The 22882-nt window shown below is 37.9% G+C and overlaps 1 protein-coding gene across 1 annotated transcript; it reads right to left on the bottom strand.

Annotated features, from left to right (window-relative positions):
- Nucleotides 1-7796: 7796 nt before the first annotated feature.
- On the bottom strand, nt 7797-22055 carry igfn1.4 (immunoglobulin like and fibronectin type III domain containing 1, tandem duplicate 4). The gene is made up of 21 exons (XM_071542279.1): nt 22010-22055; nt 19813-19935; nt 19184-19323; nt 18488-18587; nt 18081-18159; nt 17767-17959; nt 17454-17567; nt 17056-17224; nt 16569-16841; nt 16073-16369; nt 12633-12748; nt 12223-12364; nt 11838-12131; nt 11342-11644; nt 10824-11003; nt 10591-10719; nt 10424-10503; nt 9684-9876; nt 8449-8745; nt 7903-8229; nt 7797-7801 (listed from the first exon to the last, which is right to left on the bottom strand). Exons 1-21 carry the CDS (start codon nt 22053-22055, stop codon nt 7797-7799), a joined length of 3600 nt encoding a protein of 1199 aa, XP_071398380.1.
- Nucleotides 22056-22882: the final 827 nt, after the last annotated feature.

The raw sequence follows: 22882 nt of genomic DNA, 5'->3' as shown, positions 1-22882 counted from the left end.
CACTGTTAAGTAATAATAATAACCATTAAGATTAGAAAATAACACTTAAATAACACTGAAATTAGCTTTGTGAGGTTGTGAAAGCAAACAACAGGAAGCCTACAAGAAAGAGGGGAAATACAAAACATTAGAAATGTTTTGTGTGTGTCAGTAATATATTCACACTTTTTATTAGACCTGAGCAAAATCATGGGCTTGAATATGGTTAAAAATATATAACTTGAGCTGCTCAATCTATCTTGCCAGGCACCAGTCTCAAAATTGACCCCAGCAATCAAGCCCCCCTCATGTTTTTTTAAGTATTAAAAACATGAACAAATACAGTGTATTCAACTTCCATTTTGCCCAGGTTTTGTAAAACACACACCATAATCAAACAGGCATGGTTACTGTCTTCATTAATGCCTTTGAGGTTGTATTTTAGCCAATATGTCACAAGAGGTCAGTGTTTCCTTTCTATTTGTCAATCAACAGAGCTCAGGAAATCAGGAAAATAAGGCACAAATTGACATGGTAGATACCATTAAAATCTGTTAAAGTTAGCCTTTTTGTCATTACCTTTTACTAATATGGATTTCCTATGCATTGAGACGACAGTACAAATAGTCCACTTTTGATAATTTCTTCCCTATTATATGATAGGTAAGAGAAAAGTGATAAATTCAAATTTTTACACCAACAACATAGGGCTTGTGTTGTTCTTTTGAGCCCTAAAAGCAGCCTTTTTCCTCTGTGTATCTAAATAGGATTTCAGCTGTAGGATGACTCAGCCCAACAGCACCACTCAGGTGGTGTGTGGAGCCTGACTCAATGATTAACTAAATTACCAGCCCCTAAATTTGTCCAACAGCCAAAAGCTATTGCTCTCCTCCCATCATGCCCCATATTATAAAGTGGTAACTTTTTGCAAGCTAATTTCCCCACTCAACTCCATAGGAAATTTAGCCAAGAGAAAACCCACTGTTGACATGAGTCTTTGCAACTTAAGTAATGAGGGGCAGCTTTTTCATTTTCTCAGTTTCATCTCACCTCTCTGAAGGGCCCCCTTCATCATATGCATGTCATAAGGTGAAATCTCTATCTGATTCATTTGCAAAATTTAAAAAAAAAAAAAGGTAAAAAGGTTCACTAGTCCAATATGTAGGCCTAATATCAGTCTTCTGACACTGGCACAATCTAAGATTTTTAATGAGAAACACATTTATTATAGAGCAGACAGAGCTAACAGAGAAATTAAATTACAACTTCAGTAATAAATGTATTGTGGGATTTGATTTGTTCAGTTTGAAAGATTACCCTTGGTCCTGGTAAGGAATACTGCCTTTTGGGTAATTACTTTATCAGGTTTAATGAGTGAGTCCTTGTAGATGCCCTGGTCGGTTTAGATATAAATGATTAATTTCATAGCTTTATAAGAAACCTGATAAATAGGAGACATCTGTCATTTTCAGGTGCCTCAGACATTTTGACAGGGATACATCCCCATCCTGGTGTGATTTCTTAATAGACATTTAGTAAAAGTATAATATATAATATATAATATATAATGAAAATGTTTTAAATCACAGTAAACATGCATAAGCACTTTGGAAGTTGAAATATATTCCAACAGCATCCCTCCACTCTCAATCCTACCTTTACCCATGAGTACCTCGTCATCATCTGGTTGTACAAAATCACAAGGAAGCACATGTAAGAAAGCAGGTGACGGTACTCACAAGAAACACAGATCCAAAGGGAAAATAGGAAAAAAAAAACAACAGATTTTTCTATCGAGTAGAATAAAATGGGTTAAATTACTTAAACAATGATGTTTGCTTTCTAGTTGCAGTCTCACAAAGTGAAACTGAATCCTGTAGTGAAGTTACTCAAGACAGATCAAAACAAAATAGGTTTAAACAAGATGGTGGACATCGTGTCTGCTATTCACTTTCATTATAATTCGTTGAATAATGTAAGTCAGTAATCTGCCAAACAAAACGGAATCGGTGCACAATTTTTTTTCTTGCCTCAAAGCACATTTGCACAAAAGTGAATTCAAGGGTTGGCATTATTTCACTGCTCCCAATGTGAGTGCCTTGTAGATTCATTTTCCTGCATCGGTTTTCCTCAGCAACTCTGCTCTAGTTAGCAAGCCTTTATTGAATATTCATTAAACTGCATGTGTCATCTCTCAGGGGGTTGTAATACTTTGTTTTATCATCTGAATGCAGTCAGGGTTCTGGTAACCTTGTTTTCTAAGCATTGATTCACACATAATCCAAGTCTGGTTGGACATCAGTCAGTAGCTTGCTTCCACATACCAATCACTCCTGGAAGAACAGTTGGATTTGGACACCAGCAGACGACGGGACATCTAAAGTCGAAATGTGTTGGCTGTGGAAAGCTGATATCCCTTTCATGAAGCCTTCTGAGCCCCCAAAACTAGGTCTCTACAAGGAGTTTACATGCTTCTGAGAGTCTACTGGATGTTGCTTTCTTGGAGGTAGTACATAAAATTGTTGCATTTGTTGTCCTTCAGAAATATCTGTGGTGTGCTTCTTCCTTTTTAAAGTACTCAAAACAAAGAGGTGGGATTTCAGTAGTCAAAGTAAGCTAATTTTGAAGAGGATGTGTAGATAAGGAAGTATAGTGAACTTCTTGTTTACTTGAATCCCATATATCACCAACCTTCATAAGTACTTTTTGGTCGTAGATATGAATAAAAACATGGAAATTCATTTAAGGCATTTAATTGAGAATCAAAGACAAGCTCATACTTTTAAGAAAGTTTTCAGGGGCTTCATGACAGATCTTCAGTGGAGATGGATGGATATAGGGTCTTGAAAGAAGTTTAAACTGAAAGCAATTGTCTTTCTTCCACATTTCCTTTGTCAAGTACATTTTATCATTGAGATTACAAAGTTTGCCATCAAGTTTATGATATTCATTCATTCTTTGTGAAAACAACTACTTCGGCGATAATGAAACTTTAAAAGCTCTTTTTGATCAGTGTTCCCTTCATCTTTCGCACCAAGACTGCAACAAAAGATTGATGCTCGGGTGTTAAACTTACCTAACCCATTTGGGGCCTGGTTTTGCTCTGGGTTCATTGCAGCGTCTTTGGTTGTTAGCTGTTGCTATCACTTTGGGACTGAAACACAAGGAAATATGTCACATAAGGCATATTATTATCATATTATTATTATTATATAATTTTCACAGGTCTGCCTGTGACTACATTTTACACTTCTTAGATCAGATGTAAACTTTAAATACCAAACAGGTCATTAACTATTTAATTACCTGTATGCATATATATACATTTATATATAGCCATAAGGGGCCATTAGTGGGGTCCAGGCTCATGGCCGGGAGAATATAGCTTGATTCTTCACTATGGAAATGTTCTCAAAGATGGAACATTTCAGTGATAGTCCTGTATGTTATTCAGCATGACGAAATGTGGTCTATGTGAAGTTTGTATGGTCTAACATTAATAATTTAGGAAATATGCCTCCCTTACTGTTTATGCATCTTCACTCTCTTTTGTGGTTACAAGTATCAAAATTGTGATACAAATATGATGTAGGCAGTTGAAATGAAAGTGTAAAATTTGGTGGTGATTAAGGCAACTTTGTAGGAGATATTTTAAAAAATTGTTGCTGCTACAAGGTTGGCCTGATGGTGGTACTACTAGCGCGACCAAATGTGGTCTGTCACAATTCGGGTCCATCCCAAATATGTTTCTGAAGTTTGGTTGCTCTAGCATGAAGCGTTTAGGAATTATGCTTCACTACCTGTTTTTGTGTCTTTGCCATCAACTTCATCTGTGCACCACAGCCAAATGATATGGATTTTCAAAACTCATGGTTTATTTTAGAAAAGGAAAATCAAGCTTTATTCAACTGCAGTGACTATTTGCAGCAACTTTTAAATCCTCTTGAAGGCCTTAGGGTTTCTCATCATGTACGTTGCTGTATGACATCACGCTCTTAAAGCAGGGATGCCTTGACTTTCTGCATGACCCATGCAGACAGTTGGAGACACTGTAAATGGGGAATGTGAAATCCCACCTAGTGGCTGACTCTGCCCAACTGCTTCTGGAGTCAAGTGGCTGTGTCCGCAATTTAACTGCTCTGGATCCAAACATAGACAGGGGCAGAATGTCGTTGCAGTGACTTGCTAAGCTGATCCACATTTCTGTAAATCTCTTGTATGCTACCAACAATTTAAGTGATGTTTTGCAATGTATTGATTCCAAGGTATCTAGATGTTTACTACCAAAACAAAAACCACAATCGCAAAATGATCAGAATTTCTGGTACTAAGTGTTCATATCGATGTGAAAAAAGCACAGTATCTTTACTTGACGTATTTATGGAAAAAACACATCTTCTCCAAAGAGTTGATATGAGATAGATAGTTTGTTTCATCCGAGCCCCGCAGCCTTGGCAGTAAACCAGAGGCAACTTTGACTGTCGCCCTAAAAGCCAATAGGTCAAGCACCAGTAGACGACGACGGCCAAAAGATTGTCAGTGTAGGATATTTTTACTGTTGTTTCTGTTAGCTGAGAAACTCTTTCAGTATTTTTAGAGCTGGCAGGCTTTTAACTAGTGCAGAATGGGCCTCCCATTGTTATTGAAGACCATGTTTATGGCCATAAGGGTTTTATGAACAATAAAGACCTGAGAGAGGAGTCAGTTCCACCTTTACGCTTGGATTGAAGGACCGTGAAAGGAAAGCTGAAAAATGTGTGGTTCTTCATTTTCAGTTTGCAAGTATATTTGACCTTAAACATCAAGAAGCCAGCATCAAAGTTATATTCAGGCTTTGATTTGATATATCGCATAATGCTGTAATGCTAAACTGATAATAAACAGATTTATGGGACACTATTTCATGGGCTCCTGCTCAATCCTGTGCAAAGTCACGGGAGACCAGTTGGATAGGTCACATTCCTCATAGAAAGAAAGGCACAATGTCATTACCTTTAATGTCAGTATTACAGCATGATCTAAACAAGTTCATATGCAGATCCATGTGTTCCCCTTTTGAAGGGAATCAAAATCTTTTGACACTATTTTACAAATCACTAATTTCAGACTATGATATTCGTCCTCATTGCATGACCATTCTTAAGATGTGATAGGTGCTTTATACATACACATTGGAGGATGGCAGATGTACGTATTTAATAATTAATCATTAATTTAACTTCATTTCATTTGAATCTTTAAATAAAATACAACTTTATCATAGTTAGAAGTTCACCACAACACACATTTGTTAATGGATAAACTCCCTAGAAGCATAAAATCTGAAGCATTGTCATTGCTTGGGCAACTTGTGCATCCCAAACAATTATACTTGTGTATACTTGGTCCTCTGGCTTATCTAATTCTTGAAAACCAGTCTACCAGCCTCTTCACTAATATCATATGTGGTAATTTTTTTTTTTTCAGTATATCATGTGGTTTCTTTGTACCAAGACAGTAGACTGTAGCAAACAATATACCAAAAAATATAACGGCTGCAACAGTATCTTCTATTAAATCTGTAAACATCTGTGAAAATGCAGCAGGCTATTCTTATTTCAAAAGCTTTTCTTGAAATACGCCACATCTAAATCTCCTAAATAAAGTTTAAAAAATCTGACTTTACTTACCTCTCAGTTCTGCGTCCTCAACATTCAGCTCTCCCTCTTCAGCTTGTACTCTTCCCACTATCCAATATTTAAAAGGCAACACCCCTTTTTGTTAGGTGATAAAACTTTAGAACAGATAGGAACCCATACACGGGTGAAATCTGCTTGGTAAAAACACTTATTACAGCAATGGTAAGGGGTGGAGGTTCTTCTTACCCCATCCCCATGAAACTGATCACTTTGCAGTTGGAATTGGAGATACATTATGACCGCACACTCAATTCGCTTTATGATGAATCCAGTGAACGCACCATTACTGGCGAATATATGTACAGTATATTGTCACATACCAATATTCACATTCCATTACATAAAACTGACAAATTCCACCATAATATCCCATTAGCCTCAGTGATAGATATTGCATGATGTCATGGTTAAGTCCTGCTGATTTATGGATCTACAATAGCCATGTAATGTCCCACATGCAAGGAGCAAAGCATCTAAAGGATTCACAAGGTCGCCAGTAACACGATCACCCCACTACTGACTTTATTGGTCTATAAACATCAACGTGAGACATTTTATTTGGTAAAATAATATCTGGTTAGTCATTATATGAAATATGGCTGTTCCAATTCATCTTTAAAAGTATCAACGGAAATTTGGGCAGCATGTTTCTCCAATGAAAGCAGATGGTGTTTGGAGTTTGGTGAGTCACACTGGTCCCACACCCTTGGCATTATAAAAAGACGGTTACTCATGGTTTGGTGGTGCGTTGTGCTTGTGCCCCTTGCATTGAGGAGTTTTAGTGGGTTCACACTGACATAGGTTAAACAGGCATGGCATACCCAGACAGTTTGAATAGCGCCAATGCGCCACCCTGGCCTCATAAAAGACTGTGAAGCTGTGACACAACTGCAGGTAAATCCTAAGGACACGAAATGAGGACAAACACAAACATCACCCCTGACCTGGCAGAGGAAATGTGGTAAGCAAGCACACTTACATGAATCCAATACACAAACAACAAGCCTACATAAAATATCCTAGTATAAACAGTGCTCTAATATTTGACTGTTTACAGTCAGCAAAAATATCATCAGATATTCTAGGCATGCTCATCTTTGGTTGTGCAGTTTAGTAAAATGGTCACACTCTGCAGCTGTTCCACTCACATAAAAGCATATTATGTGCGATGTTGAGCCCACTTGATTTCGTCAGTAAAATATGGTACGTAATATGTTATATGTATATGATTTGAGTAGGTCTCCCTCCTTAAAATTTAAACATATGCATATGCATAGCAGTTATCAAACATTTAGGTGCTAACAAACATCTTAACTCACATTGGAAGATCTTCCCTTTATGGTATGGTGTATGACTGTAGATGTAATAAGGACTAATTTTATATTTGCAGCCTATAGCCTATAGAGATATTCTCATAGACAATTTACTGGGGAGCTTAAGTGGATATATTTGGAAATGCAATGAAAATGTACACTTGGCTCCTATGGGTTGAATGCAGTACTGATATGTGCATGGTGACGTGGGCTTGGATATTAGAGCCCTGTACTGCTGGAAACACACTGAGTCAAGGGCTATTCATGCTGCAGCTTGAAACAATGGTTCTCTGCACAAACAGTAATTATATCAATATCTCAAATGTCAGGTTTTGTTGCCTCAGAGATGGCCACTGAGTTCATCTGTGTCAGTGATGTCAGAATGTTTGCAAAAATATTAATGTAGACTGAATTTAATGATAAAAAAAGGCAAATAAAAAAGAACACTGCTCAAAAATGTAAATTAGTTGATTTATTGCGGTAGCCATAAGAACTTTGCCCTATCTTTTTTGAGAACATTTTAAACAAATATCACTAAAATACACTGTATGACACTTCAGTCATACAGTGTAGCCTGTTTATCTTTTCAGATGACAGGGTAACTAATTCAATACAGTTTAAAAGAACACATAAAAACAAGTAAGTAAAAGTATGTTAGCACTCTGTGTTAGCACTGTCTAGATGGTTTGAGCAGCATTTTACATCATAGTATTGCACATTGTCAATATAGCCTATGCAGTAAACCAAAATATTCAACTTTCTTGTTTTCTAAATAAACCCAGTGAGAGAAGGATAAATTGTGCCTAAAGCAAGTCTTCATGCCGATTCAATCTATGGAGAAATCACAGGGGAAAGAATATTAATTAATTGGTTCAAGAAGAAATCAAAACATACACTACTGAGTAAATACCAGCTTTTATTTAAAACCTTACCTCTAACCATAAGTTTAGTGGAACACTCTGCCTTGCCAAAGGAGTTGACTGCAACAACTTTATATTCACCGCTGTCCTTGGGTCGGACTCTGAGAATATACATGGAGCAGACACCATATGCGTTGGTGATGTAGTAGTTGTTGTCGGAGTTGATGCATACGTCGTTCAGGTACCAGGTTACGGTGGGCGTGGGGCATCCTCGGACAGCGCAAGTCATATAGAGTTGGTAACCTTTAGGCGGTGCGTGAACTTTCAGTGGGACCAGGATGGATGGGGGTCTCTCAAAGTTTACCTCCGTTGGGATACCTCCGTTTGATATCATTTGAACTACACAGGGGAAAAATCAAGGAGGGAAAGCATTGGAAGTTTAGTGTAGGGTCACTGTGAACGATTCCCCTCTTTGGTGCAGAGTACAGGATATTTGAACAAGTAAGATGAACTTGATTGAACTTGAAATTGTGTCAAACCATAATCTACAGCCTACGATTCGGTTTAATTTAAATCCCTGATCAAAGGTAATTGACCTGGAATTCAATAATAGCCCACCTCTGTTGCTGTTGACACCCCATGTGGGAGACACAGATGGATCTGAGAGGCCCATATCGTTCTTGGCGTAGATCCGGAAATGGTACTCTCTCCCAGGAAGAATGTTTTCGGCCGTGTACGTGTTACTGAAGAGGCGATCTGCAACAGTTTTCCACACTCTGGTGTTGGAGTCGTGCTCTGCCACCACGTAGTACAGGCGGTCGTCAAGCTCCTGGTCTGGAGAGGGGGCCCACGATACCACAACTTTGCCTTGGACCGTTTGCTCTAGCTCCACTGGTCCTGGGGTTTTGGGTTCATCTAGCAGCACCCAAGATGCAGAGATTATAATTATTACCAAGCAAGGAAAAGCGTGACCACCCACTTATTCTTGCTCCTATACCTTTATCCTACTCTGTGCTGCTGCAGTGACTTCATTTCTTGTTTCATAATCCAGGCACTGTGAAGCCTTTTGAGACCATAACTGTGATAAAGAGCCAATACACTTTTCCATCACGGATCAATGAGGTTCATCTTATCCTACCTATCCTTAATTTTACTTTGAACTCAGTGTCGGTCTTTGTCAGGATTTGAGTTGCTGTCAATGTGCATTTGCAACTGACAACTGTCGTAAGATAAGTTAATCCTTTCATATCAGTGCAGGCAACACACAATAAAAATGGTGTTTATCTTTCCACTATGAAGGGCACAGTGTTAATTAGGGTTAGACCAATATATTGGTTTGCCAATATTGGCCTTTTATTAAATGTTGTTCAGTCAGTGTTGTCCATTGTCGACACGACTGAGGTTCCTCCCTGGCCACAGCAAGATAAAAACGGTCTGTAAAACTTGCAATTTAAATATATTTTCTTTGCACATTCTATTCATTCATTTAATTGTTAAATAATGTTCACTTCAATCAAAGGTAGGAATGTATCCAGATTTTCCTCTGCCACTGAATAGCAGTGGCCAGGCGCACTCAAAGAGCTAGTAACCCCAAAGGAATTTAATTCATATAGGTTTCAATTTGTATGAGTTTTAGTTTTGTGTAATGGTCTAAATGCTGCTTCAGAGGCTTATTCACCCTCCTAAGAATAAAATTGTATTTTTTGGCATGACAATTGTCAAATTTAAAGATTGAATATCAGCAGACAATATTGGCTATCAACAGCTTTAGTACAAAAATCAATATCCGTATCAGCCTTCAAAAAACCCATATCAGGCGAACCCTCGTGTTAATGCCTGTTTCTTGTGCTTACCTGTGACTCGAACCTCGATGTCGAATGCAGCCTCCCCCACAGAGTTTTTGGCCTTTATAGTGTAGATGGCTGAATCTGAGCGTTTTGATGAGGGGATAACAAGCTGAGACATTCCCTCTATGTTGATGACATTTATCCACGGGGATATTGGCTCATCATCCTTCAACCAAGTGATTTCTGGTGGAGGTTCAGCCTGAAGATATCAATATCAGATACAGTGAGATAACTTATGAGGCTTATGTCGCATTAATGCCATACTGCAATCAAGTCATCACTCAGGAATATAATAAAGCTGGAATGGAAGAATAAAATATGAAATGCTAAATTTACTAGACAAGATATGTGTGAAACAGGACATTAAATATGGACTACAAGATTTCAGTCTAAAATTTTCATATATGAAAGCAATAATTTGGTATGGATTAAAGTACAAAAAAGTAAAAAAGATTCTTGTAGAGAATGTCATTGTAGATGGAAAAAATACTTTTAACAATGTTTCCATCTAACTTGATAAAAATGCTGGCCTCCATTTTATAATACCAATGTAAACTAACATCTTAAAACTTTAAAACAAACATTTGAGCTCAGTCATTTAATTACAGAAAAATACTTTATTAAAGTGTTTTGACTTTTTGTGAAAGGGTTACTGTCTGTTGGGAGTGAGGATTAGGCCTTTAATATTCTATAGGATTGAAGTAGGCAAAGGTAGAAAGACTTGTTTGTTAGTATCTGATCCATACCTCATAGTTTACTTTGACACGCACAGAATTTCCTGCTCTGACAACAATGAAGTCCTCTGGGTCTTTAAAACAAGGTCTCACTGAGTGGAGAAACACACAAAATAAAATGTAGACAGGAAACACAAATAATCCTCTGGGTAACTGAAGTTAAATTGTTAAAAACTTACTATTGGGATTCTTTGCACACACCATCTGAGAGGGAGGGCTTGGATCTCCAGCTCCAGACTCATTGATGGCTGAAACCCTGAATTCATACTCTGCTCCCTCAGTGACATCTTTAACGGTATATTTTTCACCTGAAGATGAGATGTATGGCAAGGTAAGAAAAGAAAATATTCACAAAGAAAAACCCCACTTTCCTACAATCAAAACATAATAGTATGCTTCTGTTCTGACAGACCTTCAATAGGCTCATTCAGTGGGTTCAGGGCAATCCACTGATTGGTGTCCTTCTTGCGTTTCTCCACTTGGTAACCGATGATTGGTACTCCTCTGTCATCCACTGGAGGGGTCCAGGTCAAGTCGATACAGGTCTTGGAGGCGCTCACCACTTTGGGGGCTCCAGGTGGACCGGAGAGTACTAAGGGATGACAAGAAGTTTAATGAACGTAATATGGAGTTGTCTGCAATTCAGTGACTGCAAATGAGTTCTTTCTCTCTGACTCATCTTACACAATGGCCTCATAAAAGCTCCCTACCTCTATCTTACATTAGGACTGCAGGATTTTCCAGACAGTTCCTCTTTTACGGCAATGATAAAACGTGGGGCTTCTACAGTGGCTATATAGTTTAGGTGATGTACGATTTGAAGCGATCACAAAACCTATCCAGAGGCATTTTCATTTATTACAAACAGAAAGAAATTAACATGACATCCTCTGAGGAATACAGAATGAGACTCCTTTTTTCTTGGCTCACTCATTATGCCAGCCATAATGCTGTCTGCTGTCTCCAGGGCGTCGCTGAGACCCTCAGGGTTTTCTGCATAGATTCGGTAGTTGTACTTCTTGCCATGAGTCACATTCCTGTCTCTGTAGGAGGTCTTGTCAGCTGAGACGTCCCCGAGCTTCATCCACAGACTTTGGCCTGCCTGCTGCCGCTCAACAATATAGTTGGTGACAGCGGAGCCACCGTCGTCTTTGGGAGGGTTCCATTTTATCTCAATTACGGATGAGGTGGTTTCAGCAATCTCCACTGGACCCTCTGGTGGACCTGGCCGGTCTGCAAGAAAAACATGTACTAAAGTTTTTATGTAGGGATGCAAGTGCCACATATCAGCTGCTTGATTTTTTTTCAAAGTGGTTGCAGATGGAGGGATGAACGGCTGCTTGTCCAATATGAGACATAAACGTCTACATTTGATCTCACAATATTTTTCACTTTCCTCATCATATTTCTGCCAATGTTATCGTACCAAGCACAATTAGTTGGGTTGTGGCCTCCACTGCCCCAAATGGGTTTTTGAGTTGGATCTTGATTTCTCCTGCGTCTGTTCGCAGGCAGTCTCTGAGCAGCAACCGGCTGTGGTTGGGCTCCCTTACAATCTTGACTCCTCCTCCATCCTTCACCTCGGCGCCGTCCTTAAACCAACTGACCACCAAAGACTCCTGAGGAGGAAAGGGCATCTTGAAAGCAGCGTTCTGGCCCACTCTTACTACCACTGGTTTGGAGAACTTGTGAAGATCATCGGGGTCAAATTCCGGTACATCTATGAAAGATAAAGCACATAGTCCAGTGAATGCATTCAATCCGTTGTGTTATTTAATATGCATTTTAGAACGATAGGAATTAAATTATACCTCCAACAGTGATCTTTCCTTGCGTACTGAGGTCTCCTGACACGAAACGATATGCTCCAGAGTCACCGTCGCTACAGCTTTGAACTGTCAGCTTGTGAGAAGTTCCATCTTTGGTTATGCTGATCCCAGCTTTGGAGGTTAACTAGTGAGACACATTAATCCATTAAAAAGGAGGATTTTTGGTTTGCTTTGTTTTACATTACAAAAAGAATGAATGAAGTTAAAGAAAGGTCTCCTCTACTTGGCCATACTATGGACACAACAGTATTTGTTGCTTTTATCTTTGCATTTCTTACTGTAATGTTGGCAATCTAGGAAGTCAAGCTTATTCTACTGTTCACTCAACACTCATGAGTTATGTTAAGAGTGCCTGAATGTAAAATATAAGTATGGCGACTCGAGAGCCTTACCTGCTCTCCATCTTTGAACCAGGTCCCATCGCAATCAGTGTTCATCTGCACAGTTAGTTCAGCTGGCTTGCCACGAAGAGCATAAATATCAGAGAGTCCACTGGTAATTCCAGGCTCTAGGTAACATGAAACAAAAAGTTACTCTCCACTTCAGTTGAGCAGTTGAGGAATAGATTTATATTGAATAATAGAACACAAGATGAAATAAATAACCAACACGTATACGTCTCTCTGCTATTATGCTTGTTAAGTTAGTTGAACAATATTAATAATTTCAAAATGTTGCCTTAGTTGTACTTTACACAGAGGAAAAAGGTTAATGTTAGGGCTGCAACTAACAATTATTTTCATTGTCGATTAATCTGTTGATTATTTTCTCGATTAATCGATTAGTTGTTTGGTCTATAAAATGTCAGAAAATGGTGAAAAATGTCGATCAGTGTTTCCCAAAGCCCAAGAGGAGGTCCTCAAATGTCTTGTTTTGTCCACAACCCAAAGATATAAAGAAACCAGAAAATATTCACATTTAAGAAGCTGGAATCAGAGAATTTTGACTTATTTTTCTTAAAAAATTACTCAAACCGATTAATCAATTATCAAAATAGTTGGCGATTAATTTAATAGTTGACAACTAATGGATTAATTGATTAATCGTTGCAGCTCTAGTTAATGTTATGCTTTGCTCAACCTTATGATACTAGCACTGTGTGAAAAGTAAGGAAAATAAGGAATTAAGAATACAGTTTTAGCTAAAACTACTCCAACAGCACTGTCTTCAGGTTTTTAAATGCAGTGCATATTCCAACAAGTAATATAGTGCATGGTTCAAATATCAGGTCAGTGTGATCTGGTTTTGAAATTTATGATCAGTACAAGTTACAGTGCAAGTTTGTGACATCAAAAGCAAGCACAATGACAAGCAGCAAACACATAGCTTTACAAACTTTGTAAACAATATGTGCACACAAGACTTTCCAAGCATGAGCGTCCTTGTGGAGTGTTGAGTGGCACTGATAAGAACTGGCTTTCACGTGTTGGTTATCAAGGATCTTCTACTGTGTTATTTCACACCTTCGCATTTATGCATTGGCATTGGATTTATAAGAGTTACTATGGTAAATAACAGGATTAAGTCATGTTATAAGCAATCATTTGATTAGGCATTGAAATTTAATAATACAAAAAAATCAGTGAGTTATTTTGTCATTTAAAAACTCTATGGATGAGATATTATTCAAAACACTTTTGTGTTATTATTGTACTTATTCAGTACTAAATATCTGGTGCATCACCTCCTGCAACTGCAACTTGCAGATCAAGTCTTGCACCATCACTGGCCTCATCACCTGAGTGGCCTAACAACAATAACAATAAGTTATTTAAACAGTTTTCTCCCTCAATTTTATATGTATATATCCTGTACCACTTCCTGAATCTCTATCTGCTGCTGTTGATGCTTTATCTGAATGAGTATAATTTTAGATTTTTGTATATCTGTAATCCAAAGCCAGTCTTACACTTAGTTTTTGTTGGTTGCGGCTGGAATTAAGTGACATATTAAACTGTTTTTTTGAAGAATAAATCAGTTTAATGCTTTGTGGTTACTAGTTGACAAGTAGCATTATAAAGTTCCTGCTTTGAAAAATGTAATTAAATTATATGCTATTATATTATAGTAAGTAATTTGGCAGCATTTATGGATCTCTAAATGTATACATATTGCAGTACAAGATAGCAAGAAACAAAACACAAGAGAAACATATATACTATAAACATTATATAGAACACATTTTGTGTAATATACTGATAAAAATGCACTTCCATTCTATCATTGTATCAACCAATCTCTTGCCATGCTAAGAAGATTAGTTGTACCAGTAAAGCTAGATGGGATTAATACTAATAAGCAAAACATGATATTTAAATAAAAAAAACATGACATGTAACATAGGCAAGCAATTACACAATGGACTAAACAACAAAACATGAAATAATGACTAAAGGTTACGATGACTGGACCTCAAAAATGGTTAAACTATACTAATATTTTGATGAAAGAAGAAATTTCATTAAAGTAAAGGCTACATCAGACTACTGTGAGGTGTAGTTGCTTTTTAGTTCTACAGGGTCAGAAGTCTACGAACAAACATATTTTAATATTTTTGCATACGGTCTACAAATCTATGTTATCTCAGTTATGGGTAAACACACTGACTTTTGAAGCCATTATATTTCAAATGGCTGTCATTCAATTTTGTATCCATGCAACCGTTGACATTTCTTACCACCACTAACCACATCCACAACCTGTGGATCCGAAACCTCTATTTTCACTGCTGGTCCATCTTTTATTCCTATTAACCATCAACACCAGTCAGTAACTGCCGTATGAACAACAGGTTATCATACCAAATACATTGCATAGTATGCAAAACGCTGGACACCAAAAAAAATATGTATGAAACAAATACAGTATCATTGTAATCAGTGAGACTTGAAATGAGAATGCAGATGACACTTGCGAGACAATAAGTAAACAAACAGCATTCATGATGGAAATGTGTATGTAGTTTCATTCTGATATGCTGATGGCATATCCTTTGATAGCATTGAATTGAAAATTGAAAATTTTGGAATGGATAAACAGTATTTGAATGGCTATATATGATTTCAATAAAAAGACTTATTAAAAAATGTCTAGGTAAGGCTTAACCCCTATTTACACAGGACTAGCATTAGTGAATGTGGGGACCTCAAATTAATGAATTACCCCCCCAAGTTCTTCATTTTGTTAAACACCTTGGCACAGGATAATGAAATTCGCTGAAATGAAATTCGCTGAAATTGTCGGTGCCTGGAGTACAATTAAGGGTCAAGATTTGACAATTTTTCACTTCCTGATTTAACAAAGCAAAGCTTGAAGTTTCCTCTAGAGATGCCACTGCTGCCTCTATTTTTCATGAAAGGCAAATAATAGAAATCACATGTTTGGAAGAAGAACAAAATCAAATCACTGCCCCAAACAAATTATGTTGCCTGAAATTACTGAAAATTTGATTTGCACAAATTAGTTTCATCCGGGGACCTCTGTCTTCTCCAAAATATGGTAGGTAATGGTAAATTTATGCTGGAATTTTTATTTTTATGCTTTATTTGAGAGATATAGTGAGAGAGAGACAGGAAGGTATGGGAGAGAGAGCGAGGGGAGGACATGCAGCAAAGGACTACGGGACGGATTTGAACCCGGGTCGCTGCAGGAAGGCCTGAGCCAAATGGTACGCGCCCTACTCGGTGAGCCACCAGGGCGCCCCTGGAATTTTTACTTAACAAATTACAGATATTATTAGAAATCTCTGAACCCGGGTAATATTAGTCCTGTGGCAATATGGCTTCCTTGTCTGGGAATTCAGCACCCCATTTCATAAGCCTTACGGTCTTACTTGGTTCAGGATCTTCCGGTGCCTTGGGCTCGGCCACAACTGGAGCTGGGCTTGGTGCAGGAGCAGCAGCAGGAGTAGCAGCAGGAGCAGCAGCAGGAGCAGGGGCTGCAGGGGTTGGAGGTGGAGGTGCAGCTGCTGCAGCTTCTTTAGCAGCTTTAACCTGTTCTTTCCTCTCCTCTCTCACCTTCTCTAGTTTTGCTTGTTGCTCTTGGGCAACTTTCTGCAGGTCCTCTCCAGATCCTCCTGCCCTTGTTGTTTTCCTTGCTGTCTTTTTGCCCTTTTGCGCGTCTTTGTCAGCTGAACAGAAGGAAAGAGGATATTCACAGTTGATGCACACTAGAAGGGCCATATTATGACATAAAAAGCAAAAATTGGTATAATAAATCATCATCATCACATTATTGACCATTATCATTCCATTATAAACCATTAGCAATGTCCATTATCCAACATTATCAGTACCAATCTTCTGCTGGAGTGCTGTGTAATATCTTACCTTCAACAACAAGCCACGCATTGCACGATTTTATTCCTGCACAGACAGAATAAATTCCTTTGTCTACTATCATGCAGTCTTTGACCACCAGCCTGTGAATGAGTTTGTCTTCTGAAACCTCAATATCATATTTATCCCCTTGTTCCAGTGGTAAATTCTTGCCAAACCACAAGATCTTGGAGAAGGGGTTTGACAGGACACACTCAAACACAGCATCTTCTCTCTCTGTTGCTTTCACTTCCTGAATTTTCACCAAGAAATCCACCGTGGGAACTGAAAAATAATGAGCGATGCTATTTAAAGTCAAATTGAGGCTTGTTAAATCCATATAAAAGTTAATTGATAGAAACACGTGGGCTGTTTAATTGGGGCTGTGGTGTATTAGACAACTTGCAAAACAACACTGTATGAAAGTTATATCACATACCCGCACTCCAAAATAGCAATAAGGATATTAAGTTGTTGTGTGTCCCAGTGCAGAACTTACTTTTGAAATCAGTGGAAAACATATTCACATCTTCAACATCCAGCTGATACAGTCCAGCATCATCTGGTAGAAGGTCCTTCATGCTGAAAATATACTTTCTACCCACTTGGTTGAGGTTGTGCTTAATCTTTTCACCCAAATCCTTTGTGTATGGAACCATTTCACCATCCTGCGGGGAAATATACAACGCAATTTCCTTTTGGGGTGCTTGAAATTCTTCTTGCGAAACATAGCTACAAGATAATGTTGAAGGCTGGGAGAAATACTATTCATCTGAGATAAATATGAAGAGGCTCATGTTTCAAATTCAAATAATAACCACTATACAAGGGATGCGCTATAAATGCCATAGCTAAATGATTGGGTGTCTATGAGGTATGAATTTTTCTCAGACTAACCTTGTACAGAAATATCCTGCTGCTCGGGTCAATGAGATCCATGTCAAGCTCAAAGGATGCAGTGCCATCTGCATTGACTTGAATAGGTTTCAGGTTAGACAGGTTTCTGACGAACTGAGTTAAAAAGGAAGAATTCAGTATCAAAAATAAACGGCATAGGGACATTGTTTCAAATTAGTGAATAAAGATACAGGCAGCCTACTGCTACTGTGATTAATATCAATTGTCAACATCAGGTCTCTGTGTCACTGTCAGTAAAAAAAAGAAAGAAAACAAACCAGTTAACTCCATGCCATTGTCACACATGACAAACCTGTGCTTGCTCTTCCTCCCTTTCTGTCTTCATCTCATTTAGTTTCTTAAGCATCCAGCGAAAGTCGGTCACTCCAAACTCGGCACAGATGCTCTCATAGTCTTTTTTGTTGGCGCTAAGCAAGAGCTCCCAAAACTTAGGATCTATCTCCCCCTCTTTTCTCTCGGTTTGCTCAGATTTAGGGCGGATTTTACTAGAAATTAGAATACGGTTTCATCAGTTGAACATCCTTGTAAATTATTTATAGGTTAATTAAATGAATGTATACATGTAAAGAACACACAAGACCATGGATATATGGAACATAAAACCACCTTTTCCTTGCAAGTACAGTTTTAAAATTGCCATCGATAGCTTCTGCTTGTTGCTGGGCTTTGTTCTTTTTGAAACCAACTGAAAGGAAAAAAGAGGATACTTCCATGAATATATCATATAATCATATAATGAAAAAACATACAAGAGGGACTGCTGAGTGATAACTGTTGGAATGAGTGTAATAGTTTCAAGGGGATAGTAGAGTAGTAGCCTTTCAAATTCAAATATACAGTAAGTGTACTCAATTTGAAATAGATAGCGAGTTTTGAGCGTATGCTTGAGTCTGCATGCTGTGTCAGATGAAATGGGTCTGCACTGTTTCACTACAGTTCCATTGTGCTAGGAAAGCTCAATTAATCACAACAGTTATAATGTTTTATAGGCATAGCAAGCAAACAAATCTTACCTTCAATAACATTCAGGACAACTGTGACCATAGCTTTTCCATACTCATTTGTGGCAAAGCATTTATAAGTGTCTGCTTGGTCTGGTGAAACATTCGACATCTGCAAAAAGGAAAACATCAAAGAGCATATGGTTGGAAAATTATTGAGATATGAATATAATGGACCAGGTGTGCAATCATGTTGGCCTTGTCATTACTTTTTCAAGCCAGTTTCATAGTGTGAAGTCTAAGGTGAATAGAAAAATATATGCAGAACTCGTTGAGACGTCCTGCAAGTGACAGAGCAATTGGATCAAAATAGACCAATTACACACTCTCCTTATTGCTTGATTGGTAGATGGCTCACTTATGTATGACTGCATGCATTTTATTCCACATTTCCAAACTTAAACACAGTGAAGTGAGGAGATGATGGGAGTAGGCATATCCAGACCCTTTTCACAAAGAGGAAATCTCTTCGGTTGAGTGTTGAGATCTTTTGTCATGCATGTCAAAGAAAGAGCAATTGGCAAAGCAAATACTGATTGTGCATGGTCAGAGGACTGAATGACATTGGAGTAATCAAATGGCTTTGACTGAAAAATTAATTGAATTTGAGTGTGTCTGTCTCTGTCTCTCTCTCGCTATTTTTATCCCTTCTTTACATCAGCATGCCATATGGCGTCACACTGGCCTTTGATAGCCCATATCACTTGCCTCAAATGTATGCTCATTGGAATTGGGATCATATTTGGCCTGGTATCTTGACGTATCAGACACATCTCCGTTATTTCTGCTCCATGTTACAGTCGGCTTTGGGTCTCCAATGACAATGGCTTTGAAAAATGCAAATTTGCCTGTGAAAAACAAACACATACATACACACACGGTGACTTCACTTGCAATAGATCCTTGGGAAACACAGTAAACATATGACGCAAAATATTACTGTATTGTAGAATATATAAGGTATAGCCTAATAATTAGATGTGATGTGCATTCTATAATAATATATATAATACACACATTATCATTAATTTTCATCACATCACTCGTACATGCAGCTGTGGAGAAGGAATCTTCTTGAAAACATTAACAGCATGGGTTTTTGGTCATCTAATCGCTGTTCATGGTTTCAAATTGAAGTCAGTGGGCCTGTCTGACTCAGGTTCTGAAGCCTAGATCTTGGATGACAGAGCTCTCCTCCCATTGGCCTTGCCCTAACTGAATTGCTGCTCACAATGGCTCTGGATCTAATCCATTATGCAAAATTGTGAGACTGTCATCATAGAATATTTTGTGATATTCATGTGATATTTGAAATTATTCTCTGCCATCAGGCCTACCCTCTTGGATGGTCAAAGCGATAGGCTTGCGGGTGAAGTCTGGATGGCTCTTTCCCTCTGGCAGCGTCTCAACAAACTGTGTAATCATAACCCCGGGGACCTTAGATTTCTTCTTGATCCCTACTGCCAACATTGGAAAATGAAATGTTAGCAACCATACCTTTTAACTCTAGGAAAAAAACAACAACAAAAAACATCAACATGACCATGATCATACACAGCTTTTAAAAATCTATTGAGTATTGTTTTGTAAAGAAACCATCACCCAGGTAAACCATGCTGAAACACATTCTAATACATGACATATTAGAATGTTTGATGTTATTTATTGTATAATTTTATTCAGAACAGTAAGTGCCTAAACAGTAAGTAGATGGCTCTTCCAATTATTGTGTCAAACACATTTGCATTTATTTCATAACATTTTTTTTTTACCTTTTTCTTTGTGAATGCATGCCTAAGCTTCATACTGTGAACAGATATGTAGTAATACACCTACATATCCACGCACGCAAAACCGTACGTTCTTGTATGCAAAAATCCATTGCATATCAGTTCTTGTTCTTCCCTAAGCCTACCTTCTCTACCATCGAAACTCTCTGCAGCAGGACCTGATAAGGCACATGTTGAGGAGCATACGCAGCACATGTCAGCATGGTATTAGGATCACATTATGGATTGGATTTAAATGATCACAGGGTCAATCGACACACTGAATGGGAGACTTATGAGATTTGACATACATGGCTAAACCACATCATTCTAAACATATTGTAATTAATTTCAGCAGATTTGTGGAACATATCCATGCATAAAAATATGTACATTAATGTATACAACAATCCATTGCACATTCAGTACTTCATAACTTAAGGAGGAAGCAAACCAATCATGACCGTTGTTGTGATTTCCCCAGCTCGCCCACACTTATTTCTATTGAAAACATTTGCAGCAGGACCTGCTCATTTTCAGGTGCACATTAGAGCACTAGGAAATTAAAGTCAGTCTATTTAGAGCCTGGGCAGCTCAGTCAATGAAGCGTCAGACTTCCAATTTGAGAGTCCTGGCTTCCCTGTTCACTTGTTCTAGTGGCTATTGTGTACTATTCTGTTCTGTTTATAGTGATATACAGCCTGCGGCCTGTCTAGAGCATTGTATATGAGCTCCTGTTATGTTTGAGTATAGTATGTCAATGCATATTGAGATGTAAATATGTTGACAAATTGCTGTCTTGAAGTTGCAGAATAAAGTGATTCTGCCTTTGAAATTGTGAAAAAAGAAAACAAAGAACCAGAAATTCACAAAAATCATAAAACAGCCAAAGACTGAAAGCATAGCCTATGAAGTCTTTTTGAATAAGCTGTAGCCTTGATAATAGCTTGTAATAAACCATTCAAAGCACCAAACAGACATAAAACACCAAACAGAAATATATGAATAGAGCATAAAGTTTTGGATGCATTCATCATTTTCTGCACATTTGTTCACAAATAAATCTCCCCCCATCAACCTCATTCCATCAATCCTGTTTACCCGCAGGGTCTGACTTGGCAGTGTCATCTTTTCTCTTTTGTCAGAGTTTGTCAAATATTGACTGAAGTTAGTTTGTGCTTTGCTTTGTTTAGAATAGGCTGGAGAGCTAGCACCTTAGTGTGCTTTTTTCCCCCAGTTGGTCTCAAATTTTCATTATGATAAACCTTTATTCTGTGACAGACTGAGGATGCAGCTGGGAACTATTGCATGTGATACACTTCTATCATATGTTAACGTGACGATTAGGTAAGGCACTACAAAAAATAATAACTTATTTGCATAGCACTTTACTAAAACAAAGTTTGCAAAGTGCTTCACAGTCAAGACAAAGAAACAAGGTTACACAAGAAAAGAAGATAGTGAAGGCCCAGTTTCCTTTAGCACTTAAGTCTAGACTGCAGTACCAGTCTTATCAATTACTTACTGTATGATCCTTTCAATTTTTCCTCTAAGGTCAGATTATTTGGTTTGCTAAAATTCTGTCTCCTAATTGTTGCAAAAGGAGCTTCATATTGCACACAGAAAACTTTTAATTAATTTAAAAATAAACTGATGTTTCATAGACACACTAAACTTGCATAATGGTGGTTGATGCTACCTGCGGTTTGAGCTTGTTCTTTACCTGTAGGAGTGGAAGAAGATGGGATCACACTTCACTGCTTACCTTGGCCAGCGGCCGTCCCATCTGCCTCTTTTGACCTTTTAATCATCTTGGGTTCTTTGATTCCTGGATGGACTCAGCAGTGTTTCCTCAGCTGTAATAAATGGAGGTAGAAATTACTGTGTTTTCTACTCCACTGATCTATTCAAATGGCAGGGTTAATGTGAAAATAGTCTTTTATCCTCTTTCAATAATCGGAACAAAATTGATCATTCAGTGTTTGCTTTCACATTATTTGACGAGATTCATTCATTCAAAAAAGATCTTCTAAAAAAAAATGACACATACAAAATGATTGAATGATTAATCACACAAAACGAAAAACGGTAAAAATATAAAAACAATTTTAGACACTCATCGATACTCATTGGTGCTAACTTCAGGCCAAAATATATATCGTGTTTTGAGTCTGAGCTCTTTATTTGTCATGACCTTTCGTTGGCCATGATTTAACTGCAACCTTTATTTAAGGTCCACATGTAAGGACATGATACATGGCCATCTGAGACTGTGTGCTGCCTAGCATATGCTGACGGTTATCACATTCTCCAAGAATAAAATCCTCTTAATCTGGAATGTAGCAGGTGATGTTAACCATATGTCATTTTTACCAGGTTGAAACTTTAATTACTTAAGGTTTTGTTGATCACTTTTAGTTGTGGGCATGCTGCTTTGATTTTCAAATGATTAGATTCATATTGGCTTTTTTTATGATCTGTCATTCCATTCACAGCATGAATCTCAAATGGCACATAGCAATCTTTCATTACCCAAATGGATTGCTAAACTTAGAATGATGAATGTCACTTACAAAAATAGACTGATGGAATGCGTAAGTGTAACGGATTCAGTGTTGCATGGGCTTAAGGGGATTTA

This window comes from Centroberyx affinis, unplaced genomic scaffold (assembly GCF_046629955.1).
Source record: "Centroberyx affinis isolate AG114_WGS23_722 - 3 ecotype Tasmania unplaced genomic scaffold, CSIRO-AGI_Caff_v1 ptg004049l_1, whole genome shotgun sequence".
In the NCBI taxonomy this organism is placed as follows: domain Eukaryota; kingdom Metazoa; phylum Chordata; class Actinopteri; order Beryciformes; family Berycidae; genus Centroberyx; species Centroberyx affinis.
The sequence above is the reverse complement of the archived record's forward strand: the minus strand, read 5'-3'. Positions and strand labels throughout refer to the sequence as shown.